The sequence below is a fragment of the Benincasa hispida genome, chromosome 5, assembly GCF_027475165.1.
Source record: "Benincasa hispida cultivar pf3 chromosome 5, pf3_genome.v1.1, whole genome shotgun sequence".
In the NCBI taxonomy this organism is placed as follows: domain Eukaryota; kingdom Viridiplantae; phylum Streptophyta; class Magnoliopsida; order Cucurbitales; family Cucurbitaceae; genus Benincasa; species Benincasa hispida.
In genome coordinates, this window is record NC_143482.1 from 42,258,939 (window position 1) to 42,271,719 (window position 12,781).

General features: G+C 35.8%; 1 protein-coding gene and 1 non-coding gene across 3 annotated transcripts; both read right to left on the reverse strand.

Annotated features, from left to right (window-relative positions):
* Window positions 1-982: 982 nt before the first annotated feature.
* Window positions 983-6,657, reverse strand: MAG2 (RINT-1 / TIP-1 family). Of its 2 annotated transcripts, XM_039032402.2 has the most exons (4): window positions 6,057-6,657; window positions 5,815-5,904; window positions 4,025-4,128; window positions 983-3,013 (listed from the first exon to the last, which is right to left on the reverse strand). In XM_039032402.2, exons 1-4 carry the CDS (start codon window positions 6,349-6,351, stop codon window positions 1,148-1,150), a joined length of 2,355 nt encoding a protein of 784 aa, XP_038888330.1. In that variant the 5' UTR covers window positions 6,352-6,657; the 3' UTR covers window positions 983-1,147. The 2 variants fall into 2 exon arrangements, with proteins under 2 accessions (XP_038888330.1, XP_090169564.1); XM_090313438.1 differs by lacking the exons at window positions 5,815-5,904; window positions 6,057-6,657 and adding an exon at window positions 4,568-4,675.
* Window positions 6,658-10,639: 3,982 nt separating this feature from the next.
* On the reverse strand, window positions 10,640-10,742 carry LOC120078825 (small nucleolar RNA R71). Its single transcript, XR_005482107.1, has one exon. It is a non-coding gene; the product is annotated as a small nucleolar RNA R71 (small nucleolar RNA).
* Between the last annotated feature and the right edge of the window lie 2,039 nt (window positions 10,743-12,781).

Here is a 12,781-nt window from a genome sequence, read left to right on the forward strand (position 1 = left end):
AGTACTATCCTCAAGTATGGAGGTGCATGTGCCATCACAATATATTTTTTCCTTAATTAAATTATCAAGTATTATTATGTGTCAAGATGTCAATACGAACAATGTCAAAATCTCGATTTAATGAAAATATGAATCAGATGTGTCAGATTCAATCTATGAGAGATTCTAACATTTTAATTAAGTCAAACGTTACTTGTGGGGTAGGTGGATTCAAACATCATATAAGTTATGTTCATATTTCATACTGATTTTTTTTCCCGAAAGTTTGGCATGTGAAAGTGAAGGATTTGAAGCTTTGATCTCTCAATTGAATGGAAGGCATAATGCCTTAGAATTGAATAATTCCACAATTATTGCCACATCAATGATTAATAGGTTAAATCATTTTTGTTCTTGTACTTGAGATTTTATTTTATGTTAGTATCTTACTTTCAATCAATCTTAAATTTAGTACCTCAAAGTTATTTCGAATCCTAATAATTTTCATATAAGAAAGACCATTGTGTGCATATATTTTTAGACTTTATAAAGAAAATGCTAATAGAAGCTAATTTTTTTATATAAAAAAATCAACAATAAACTAACTACATAGCTAATTTTAAAAAATATTGAAAGTCCATACTATATTTAGACATTTGAAAGTAGAAGACCAAAATGAAATAAAACTCAAACTATATAGATCAAAATGTATGATAGTAGAACTAAGTCGTCATCTCGTAAAACTAATTGAAATGCATATAAAGTGTAAATTTGGATCATATCATATCTTTATTTGATAATTTCTCCCAAAAAAAAAAAAACCCTCATTATAATGATTCATGTGTTATTTCTCTTAAACATCCAATGTACAAGAAAGTTAAATTGATCTAACTAGCTCAATAAACCTCATTTAAAATGTACAGCTACAAAGTCCAAACATAATCAAAATTACTTTTGAAATAGTTAAAATCACTTTCATCATATTCAAATTCACTCTAGAATGTCTTTAATAATTCAAAATCAATTTAGTCTTTAATAATTCAAAATCAATTTAATGTTTAATTATACATTTCAAAACACTATTTTCATTCCATCAAATTTGATCTAAAACTATCCATCAGACTATGATTTGAATAATTTTAAAATCATTCTGTGGAACTTTCAAATTCTATAACATCCTACTCTTCACAATTCTGTCTACTTCAGTAGTACTCAAATGTTTTAACCTATTTTCCTTCATCCAAGTCTGTCCTCCAACCAAACTACTTTTAAGTTGCTCTTCCTTCATCTTCAGCAATCTCATGCTTTCACTTATTTTTGGGAAAAAACCTTCAGGCCTCAAACACCAAGACCTAAAGATCCCAAACAAAACTTCCATATCACCACCAAATCTCTTTACTCCAACATCATTAAACTGCACATTACTCATCAGTACACCATTGAAAAGAAATCGATCGGTGCCAGCAGCCAAAGTTCTCCAGAGCGAAACGAAGTCGATCTCATTCAAATTCTTTTCTAAAGTTAGCATTTTCCCTTGCAAATAATCCAAAGCCCCAATTAAATGCCTGGACACTGACCAACCATCTTCACATTTTTCCTTCCATTGTTTTTTGTTTTTTATGTAATCTCTACTTTCAGCGTCAAATCCCCTCAAAATAACCGTGGATATTTTCTCAACCCATTCTCGTCTAAACTCCTCAAACTTCCTAATCTCCAGGTCGATAATACCAGTTGATTGACTCTCTAACAGCTCGTCGGAAGCCGATCCCATCTCGAGGAAAAACATGTCTTCACACCATTCTTTTAGAATAGATTCAAAATATCGTGCAGCATTAATCGAGTTCGAAACTTTAACCAATGCATCATCGTCTGTCAAGGCAGTTAAACCTTCAGCTTCCTGGCACCTGATTAGTACACAACTCAAAAATTTAGCTATGATAGGTGAACCAGCTAGCTTGAAAAATCTTGACCTCAATGAGATACTAGGCAGAGATCGACAGCGATAAACCAAAGACGAGAGCTGCTTAATAAAGACAGCAGAAATTGCAGGAGATTTAGAATGCTCGGAGGAAGAAGGAAGAGCTGCAGCTGGAATCTTATCAGACCAGTTCCCTTCATTATCTACCTCAGTTTGTAACTTAGCCAATGCATCACTAAGCTCCATTTCTGCCCATAAATCAAGCCAATCAGGTCTATCACAGAACACAGCTAATGAAGAAATTCTTTGCAAGTTCTCACTTCCATCAAAAGAAAGCAAAAGTCCAGACTGCTCAACAAGTGATTTAATTCTTTTATCAAAAGATATCATCAGGTCGACTAAATGAAGCAATGATATTCTAGCTTGTGATTGAATACCAGTGTCGGAATCTTCATCGAGTCGACTAATGTAATTCGGGAATATCTCCTTTGCCAAGTAAGTTGACAAGGAGGATACCATTGATGATATCCATTCTTCTCTGCAACTATACCCCACCAACCTCGCTTCATCAGCAAGAGGTTGCAAAACTTCGTCTATTGAGTCAACATAATCCCTAGTAATCTTATAAGTGAGAATAAAAATAAATTCTGGCTTATCAATCCACTTCGAAAAATGATCTTGAGCTGCTAATGATATAGGATTTACAAGCTCTTCAATTGCCCAAAGGGGTTGTTGCAAAGAAAGCTCTTTACTGTAACCTTCAAGTTGTCGAGATTTCCTTCGTCGTTGAAGCTCTTGTAGGCTGCATAGGGCAAGAAAATTTTCACAGTATTGCTGTTTGAGCTTTCCTTGCATTGTAAAAAGAGGATTTTGGGATTCAGTCGATTTTGTTGCATCACCTGTAACAGTTACAGTGGAGAGAGGTGGGGGCCATCCAAGGGAAGAAAGAAGGGAGCGATGATCTGCAATTGCCTGAGGTCTTAAAATAGCTAAAGCCCGATCAACTCTATGGTCAACTGCTGACACAAGATGTGTCCACTGAGGCCGTGTTTTTGAAACTGATACTAAGATATCTTCAGTAAGTTTAAGTGTTTTTATAGCGACCAGCCTAGCATCCTGTAATAAACAAGAATGTCATCAAAAGGTCAGCTATAACGATGTTTGAAGAACATAAATATAAGAGGTAAACGGGAAATCTATGTTTTATGACTTTGATACGGATGCTTTTTATTACTATATTCAATAATTTTTCAGTTCAACAACATGTGGGGTTGAGGGTTCAAAATTTTTACCTTGTGGGTTGAGAGTATACACCTAAACCAGTTGAGCAATAATCAGGTATTAGATTCAATAATTTGGTACTCCAAAATTTCTTTTTATTTATTTTGACCAAAAAAATCTGCTTCTGTTAGGATGAATGGAAGTGCAGAGAAGGCCACAAGAAAAACAAGCACAACCAACATGGGGACAACAGAATATAAAATTAGGACCCAAGCTACAGGTAAAATCAGCACACTAAAAACAATAGTTCTGAAGAGAGAACCTAAGCCCCCTAAACCTCCTCCGATCTATCCACACCCAAAAAAATTGTCATTCAATCGTATTACATAATAAGGCAGAAAAACCAGCTCATCAAAGTAAATAACAAATATGTTTCTAAACAAGAAACAAAACTTGATTGCAAAGTTAGAAAGAGTACAAAAGTGCCCAGCCTACAATTTGTAGACAAAGACAGCAAAGTAAAAGGGAAAATGCGAAGAAAAAGAGAACAGTTGAAAAATCCTACAAAAAGCCATCCAGTTTGAACAAATATCAGATAAAGAATAGCCTTCAAGAACTTGAGATAAAAGAACACCAACAAGACACTTTAACCTTGATGAGTTTAAACAATCTTCTCTTCCCAATCAAGGAATGATTCTTTGGTTATATAGTTGATAATAGGAGTTTAAGATCAAATTATAATTTGCACATTAGAAAAAAAAAAAAATCGTGAAAGAAGAAAATTAATATGGTGCAAGGGGTTGTGCAAAGCAGCCAACAGTGGGGTTTCCTTCCCCTTCTGTATTGTATTTTACCCTCACATTATAAAGGAACCTCTTTAACACAAAGAGTTGAGAAAATCCTCACCTCTGAACTCTGTGCAGGAGAATACTTCCTCAAGTTTTTGTTTATTGCAGATGATACAGCATCTTCGATATCTCCTACCATGCTATCAAGCTTCATTGTTGTTTCTGAAAGATTTGAAAGGTAAACAAATTTTGGAATATGTAAAAGAAAATCAACACAAAAAATTAGAGACATACTTTGATGATTTAGGAATATACAAATAAATCTGTTACTAACAGAAGTCTACCATTGATGAAGTTTGAAACAAGGAGAACAGTTTTTGGGTTCAAAATTTATGGAGAAACCTCAAACAAAATGAAATTTCAGAATGGGCATCCCTTACTCAGCTTATTCCTTCATTCCATCTTTTGAATAGGAAAGATCAACGGGTTTGGAGGCAACTGGGCACTTTTTCTATAAAATCATTAGTCTCCAACCTTAATGATGGGAATTCAGGCTCTCTCCTTGGAGCAATACAAGAACATTTGAAAGGAGCATCATACTAAGAAGATCAAATTCTTTTTGTGGGAATGCAAACTCAACCATTCTTGCCTCAAAACTTACAAGTTACAATCGGTTGCAAAGAAGATGCCCTTGGGCTGTCATCTCCCCAAATTGGTGCTTTGTAAGGAACCTGGTGAATCTCAAAGGCACATCTTCATTCATTGCCCCTACACAAAAAATTCTGGGCTGAAGTCTTTAGCACTTTTGAATGGAGCATTGTCTCCCCTTTGGAGATTATATGTATTGGCTTAATTTTCTTTTAACAAATCATTCATTCAAATCAATAAAGTGTACTCTTTGGTGTCATATCATCAGGGCGGTTGTTTTATGGAAAATATGAAACGAAGGGAGCCTCCCAAATTTTCAAGACAAGGAAAGCTCTCCACAAGAAACCCTTGATGCAGGTCTATTTATGGCTCTTTTCTGGTGTAAAATTTTATTCCCTTTCAACAATTACAGCTATTCCCCTATCAAATTGGAGAAGCTTTTTTCAATCACTTGGGATAGTATCTCTTTTGTATTGTTCCATTTAATCAATGAAATTATTTCCTATCCAAAAATATATATAAGGTGACAGGTGTGCTGTCCAGTTGCACAATAAGCTAAAAAACAAATCTCTATTATCTTGTTTCTTGTTGTCTTTGAAACTGTTTTCAGTCAGTACACTTATATTATAGTTAATTTAGTCGGTACACCAAATTGTACCAATAAAGGATGTAGCTAGAAACAAGGTACAAGCTACAACTATAATTTTAGTTCCTCCTTATATTTTTGAAGAAAAAGACTTCAAAAGAATATACACCAACAAAGGAGTTTAAAAAGGGCTCTCCAATTGGCCAACAGAACAGAAAAGAAATAACAACAAAAGACAAAACTTGATTTCAGAGCTCAAAGAGTCATAACAAAAATAGCATCCTTCCAAAGCTAATTGCAAGAGAAAGACCTCTCTTCACTAAAAATCTTTCTACTTCACTCCAACCAAATGGCCCCTAATAGCATCTTCCAACATTGATCGACAAGGATTTTCTACTGAAGATTAAAATGCAGGTCCAAAAGGATTTCAAAGGTCATCAACTTTGAGCGAGGATGCACCAAGGAAGCACTAAGAATGAGTTTCTGTTCTAGAATTTATTTTTCATTGATATGTTTAGAAAGGACCAAGAATTGAAAGATAATGTTAACATAACAAAGTACACACAGTTTCAAGTAACCCCCAAAAATATTTTCGAAGTACAACTTTCTCGATCTAATATACAAATAGGGTCATTCTGAGAAGAAAACAATGGAGAATGGCAACAGTAACTCACCGGCATACATTCGCACTGTCTCCATTCTGGCCACTTCTTTTGCCAGTGACGATAGCTCCTTCCCTAGCACCCCATCAGCTATCCCCACTCCTGTAACAGATCAACAAGCAGAAATCTCATACTCAATTATCAAGAAGTTACGGAACAGGGCATGAGTATACACAAGAATTCCCATTTCATAAACACCATACAGCCAACTACAATAACGTGTATAAGTCGACGAGCAAGCAAGCTGCACAAACCTTGCGTGGAACTCCGAGAGCGAGTAAGCGATTCAAGACCCACCAGTTTTCCATTGACATCTCCAAGGAGGCCATGAAAACGATCCGAAAACGAAGACTGGGAAAGAAGAGTATGTTTGAGGCTCCGATTGAGCTCGATTAGAGTCTGATTCAATTCGTGGCACTGACTTTGAAGGTCATTGACGAGGGTCGGGGCTTGCGCTAGGGTTTCTTTGTTATATAGCTGATGATCAAGGAATGAAAGGGCTGAAGGCGAAAGATTTGAAGGAGGAGGAAGAGCTTTGAGCTCGCTCATGATTGAGGGCAATGGAGTGAGAATTGTGAGAGCCAAATCTGTACGAGTAAATGTGGATTCAAGAATCCCAAATCAATTTTCTTCCATAGATTGAGAATTGAAGATGGATCGAATTTGACTGAGATGATCACATTCTGTAATCCACTTCTCCCCGACGAGTGAGAATTGCAGATGCGAGAGAGACGGAAGAAATGAACAACCGAAAAGAGACTATGGGTTTTTTTTCTCCCTTTTTCTGACCGATGGCCACATTGAGAATGCCACAAACTAATTGAGAGTGACCTTCCGCTAACATCATTCACGTATGATTTTATCGTTTTATTTCGAGATGCATTCTATACATCTGTCACTATCAAGAAACTCGATCCTCAATTACTTATCACTCAATCCTCGTTGGCTCATCACACGATCCTTGATTACTATGACGAGCCAACGAGGATCGAGTGACGAGTAATTGAGGATCACGTTCCTTGGTAGTGGCAGGCGCGCGGGAGTGCATCTCAAGAACGAGACGGTAAAATCACAAGTGGATAATGTCAGCAGAAGACCACTTTTCATTATTTTTCTACTGGTGACCATTTTTTATTTGGGCCTTCCAAATGAGGTCATCCATACAAAAAAACCCATGAAACAATTAACCTTTTGAAGGCTATTGCAGTAAATTTGAATTTTTATGCTAAATTTTAAAATGTTAGATTACAAACTTGTCTTTTGTTACTTTATATTTTTGTACTAGTGATCCAAATTTCACGTCTGAAATGTCGTCACACTTTACTTGTGTTCCTCTCTTCTCTCATTCAAAATATCTATCTATTATAATAGTATTGTCACACACTAGGGCTCTTTCTCTATTACTCTTCTATGCTCAAGCATGCAACTCTAGAAAGAGCATTAGCATAGTGTTTGTGACATCATCAAAAGGTTATGCTCCTACATTTTAAGGAAATGAATTGTAATCTAGGAAGCACAAATACTTTTAATTATGCAGAAAATTGATATCAGATACAGATATGTGGCAGAGACATGTCTGATACGTGATTTGAAGTATCTGATATTTTTTATAAAAAAAAAATAATTTTCAGATACGTGTATCTACTGCTAGATAGGTGAAAGAGATACGTTCGGTCTTTTTTTCTAAATTTAAGCCCAACCATTTAAAAAGTTCAACCTACAACCTAATTTATTTAAAAGTCCACTTAAATTTAGCAATCCAAAACAAAACAGATTAAAAGTGACAAAAAAAATAAAGAATAAAAAAAAAGTTTAAAAAACTCGAAATATAATTAAATCTTCATTATCCTCTTCTCCCACAATCTAAATCATGATCCGCACCCTCTTCATCCTCAACTTCATTCTACAATCTTTATCTTCTACTTCTTTCCTATCGTCTACTCTAGTCGCTCAATCACCACTCGATGTTGCTGAATTTTTGTTTCAAGGCTTCACTCTCTTCTTGAATCTACTTTAATCTAACGTAAAATAAGTATTATAACAATTAATTGGGCATTATTATATATGTGTGTAGTATGTGTGTATGTATATATATCCGTATCTTAGTTTTTTAGAAACTGGCGCATTATTGTATCATATCGTATCCGTATCTGTATCTGTACTTCTTAGATTGTAATGATAACCAGATAATATTCTACAGTGTTTACTAACGTATAATCATAATGAATTCAATCGTAATAAAAAATTCATCATTAGTGTTTACTTTTCTTTGTAATGGGGATGAAATTTGAATGATTACTAAAATAACTTTTGTATTTTTAATTAATTTTAGGACAATTATTTTAAATAGTTGAACTGCTGAAAATATTTTTAAGTATAGCAAAATGTCAGTCTATCTGTGATAGACAGCTACAGACTTCTATCACTGAGCTGATAAAAGTCGCTGATAGAAGTCTATCGCAGTCTATTGCAATTTAGAACTGATAGACAGTAATATTTTGATATATTTATAAATAAGTTGGCTCATTTTCCTTGATTTAAAAACATCCCTTAATTTTATGATGTCCTTTTATTTTTTTATACGTATTCATATTTTAAATTTATTTAGTAATTGATAACTTGTAGAAATACAAGTTATTGTTCTCTCAAAGTTGGAATCATTAAGATTATAAGTGATGTAAATGAACTCATGATAAAGGAAACACATGAAATTGTATATATGTGATAAACTAATGCAAAAGTATCTTCTTAAGTGAAAAACTGCATCACTAACGCACTTTAATGCAGGAGTCAGAAAATTCACTAAGTGTTGTAGACAAGGCCAATACAAGGGGCATGCGTCCAGCTTACCCAACACATGAAAGATACATTTGACTCGTGTAATCCACGTCAAATCACAACTTGCAGGCATGGGCATCTGACTGGCGGCGTCTAGTCGAAGCAGAATGGCAGGCGGCTGTCTTAAGGTGTGAAATTTAATGCAATTACATCACCAAGTGACTGAGCAAGTTGCCTATATAAGAAGAAACTTCCTGCAAATGAAAAAGTTAGCCAGTTAGCCAGTTAGTTAGTTAGAGAGTTAGTCATTTTTCACCTCTGCCGTTGGCAAGCAAGAAGTAGAAGGGACGACAACCATTCTCCACTGTTGGTAACGATGTGCTATCAAAGAGAAGTTCAAGAGAGACGTCTCATTCAACCCCTCAACCAGTGGCAACAGCAAGCATAAAAACAAGCCAAAGCAGACAAGAGATTGAACCATGCTACTTGACTTCTTTTTTTTACCTTGCATTCTCATTCACCATTTCACTTGATTAAACTTAGATTATTTGTATCAAAACTTATATCTTTAATCTAATTTCATTTTTTACCATTCTTCACATTTCCATATGTTAATTTTCTAAGTTGTTTGTGTATGTGAATTTTTTGGCTTGATAAATACATAAAAATTGTTGCTTGAATCCACCTGATCAGTTGATTGAAGTGGAAAAGTAATTAGTCACTCGAGAGAGTAGTTAATTGTTAAACGCATCAAGCTAGGGCGTGAAGTAATTCTAGAGATAAAATCATTCATGTCACTTGTCTGTTCATTTTAACTGATGCATGCACCCTAGAGATAGGACAAATATGGCATCCACATCGAGAAATGTTGAGCATAAATTAAAGAATAGATCCTCATTACATCACGCATACACTTAGACTTTAGCAGACATCTGTATCATTTCCATTTCATTATCAATGCATTTGCATAGATTTTTTGTTCCTACTAGGAAATCAACGCATACCATCTACGCTTAAGTCCACCATCCATGAACTCTTTCCCATTTTTGTAAACTCCCATTTTCCTCTTGCATGTGTATTAGTAGTTTGGTGTACATAACCAATGCATATCAAACAATTAGGAAACCTCTGCAATAAATCTAAAGACCAAACTTGCATTAGTATACTCTAGAGTCCCTACGTTCGACCCTGGACTTACTAAGACAGATTTATACTTAGGTCTAACTTAAGAGAACTTGTATGCACTAGCAAGGTGTGTACGCACAAAATCTATCACCAATCCAACACATAGCATCATCTTCATACTAAAAGATAGATTAAACATCTTTTCCATCATCATTCATCATCATCAACATAAACACGATTGAAACATGCAATAAGTTTTTGACGTCGTTGCTGGAGATTCTCGTAAGCTAACCAGAATTTGGATATTGTATCTTTTTGCAGAAACTTTCAAACGATGGTGTATTACAAGTTAAGCCTGGACTTGTAAACGTTTTATGAGCGAAAGAGCACTTCTGAACTCATATATGACCCCGAGATTGAAAGGACTTTCAAACAAAGAAATATATCAAATTGACGTCGAATGTTAAGGCAATAACAAATGGCAAACAACCAAAATAACCAAAATTTGGCACAACAACTATCTAATGCTACAGTAAAATCAATCATCATGGCTAATAATAGTACGTGTCCGATGTGTGAATATGCATCACCAGTGTTGTATGGTTTCTCGTCTAGGATCATTTATCCAACACTTGACGGGACCAGGTTTGAAAAAAATTTGTCATGCTACAAATGTTACAAACCACAGGACAGTTTTGCGATGCCCACGACGAAAAGCCTCATGTTCACATTAAACGCTTCCTGAAGACTTGTAATTCATTCATGATTCCTGGAATCACACCAGAAGCAATCAGATTGGCCTTGTTTCCATATTCACTCCGAGACAACGCCAAGTAATGGACAAGATCTTTGGAGTCTGGTGAGATAACGACGTGGGACAAGCTAATAGAAACGTTCGTGCAAAAATACTTCCCTCCCACAGTCAATACAATGAAGTTTCGGAAGATTATGAATTTTGAGCAAGAAGAATCTGAGACACTCAGTGACGCATGGGAGAGATTCAAAAGGTTGGTAAAAAACTGTCCTAACCAGGGATTGCCTCTAACTGTCCAAATGGAGACCTTCTATAAAGGATGGAATAAACGATCCCAAATGGTAACAGACGCAACCGCTGCAGGCGACCTTATGGACAAATCTTACAATGAAGCTAAAGAGATTTTGGACAGGATTGCCAAACATAATATGGAGTGGTTGACGATACTTATGATTCCATAATAGATAGTAAGAGGCGACAATAGAGTGTGATTAATCCTAATGCAGTAGCTAATCTTTCAGCACAAATGGGTGCAATGACAAACTTATTGAAAAACTTAACTATGAATAATGCAACCCAAACGCAGAGCATCAACAAATCGACACATTCGGGCAACCCCTGTTAAGTTGTATGGGTTGCAAAGAGCCGCATACCTATAGTGATTGTCCCCAAAATCTGCAATCAGTCTGTTTCGTGAAAAACAACCCATTCTTTAATACATACAACATCGGATGGAGAAACCATCCGAACTTTTCTTGGAGTGGTCACCAATAGGATCAAAACCAGTCTGGAATGCATCAACAACAAAGGCAAGGATCGCCGCCTGAATTTCAGCCCATGCAACAACAACAAAGCATCAATCTTTCAACAAAGGAGGCAATGTGCCGAGTTCATCTTCTCTGCTTGAAACCTGTTGAAAGAATGCATAGCCCAAATGGCGTTGTTAAAAAGTCAAGCATCATCGATCAAAAATCTGGAGATGCAAGTTGGACAAATTGCTAGTGAGCTGAAGAGCGGTCACATAGATCATTGCCCAGCAACACTGAAGCACACATACAAAGTAATGGAAATGAGCAAGATTAAGCAATGACATTGCGCAATGGTAGACCACTAGTGGAAGAGAAAATAAAAGACCCAAGAAAAGAGAATCATCCTTCAATGCCTACAGACACAACTCAAGCAACTACGACATCTGAAAGAGTTCAACCAGAAAGAGCATTTGGCTCTAATAGTCATTCTCAACTAAGTACATATAACGCAGGGGTACCTGATGTGTGTCTAAATGCACCTTTCCCCTAACACCTACAAAAAAAATGATGAAAACTAGTTTAAAAGCTTCCTCAAGATCCTGAAGCAATTACACATCAATATTTCTCTCATTGAAGCATTAGAACAAATGTCGAGTTACCTGAAGTTTTTGAAGGATATCTTATCAAAGAAAAGGAAGATCAAAGAGTTTGAGTCTGTGGCATTAACTCAGTAGGGTAACATATTGATCAACAGAAAAATTCCTGAAAAGCAAAAAGACCCAGGCAGCTTTATTATCCCAGGTTCAATCGGAGGAATAGATGTGGGTCATGTGTTATGTGATTTGGGAGCTAGTATCAATCTGATGCCCCTCCCAATTTTCAAGAAGCTTAGGATTGGTAAAGCCACGCCTACCACAATAACACTCCAACTTGCTAACAGATCCATCCATACCCTGAAGGAACGATTGAAGATAAACTAGTAAAAGTTGACAAGTTCATCTTTCTGGTAGACTTTATTATTTTAGACTATGAAGCTGATAGAGACATTCCAATCATTCTTGGATGCCTATTTTTAGCTACCGACAAAGTCTTGATTAATTTAAATAAAGGGAAACGGACTATATGTGTGGATGATCAAAAAGTAAAATTTAATGTGCTAAACAAATTAAAGTTCCTAGATGACGCAAAATCTTGTCAACTCATTGAATCAACCCAACTACTTGAGGAAGAGAACCAAGAAGTGGGCCAAGATTATGAGGTCCATGCGTTGAGCAAAAGCACGAAGAAATTTGAGTCACTATGTCTGGATGAGTGGCAGTCAAAACCAATGCTCCCATCTCTAGAGAAGCCACCAATGTTTAAGCTTAAACCTCTTCTGGAGCATCTTAAATATGTTTTCCTTAACGACAACCACACTTTACTAGTGATAATTTCAGCTAATTTTTTTCTACTAACGAACAACTTTTATTGCAGATACTCAAGAAGATACGCGCACGATAGGGTGGACGTTGGTTGGTATCAGAAGGATCAGCACATCTTACTGTATGCACAAAAGCAGATTGGAAGAAGGGAA

What these genes read in the sequence shown, in the direction of transcription:
- MAG2 (XM_039032402.2), bottom strand. Translation starts at nt 6,351, where the DNA reads ATGAGCGAGCTCAAAGCTCTTCCTCCTCCTTCAAATCTTTCGCCTTCA. An exon ending in CTCTCGGAGTTCCACGCAAG is followed by an intron (nt 5,905 to 6,056) that starts GTTTGTGCAGCT and finishes GATCTGTTACAG; the next exon opens with GAGTGGGGATAGCTGATGGG. An exon ending in CTCCTGCACAGAGTTCAGAG is followed by an intron (nt 3,014 to 4,024) that starts GTGAGGATTTTC and finishes TGTTTATTACAG; the next exon opens with GATGCTAGGCTGGTCGCTAT.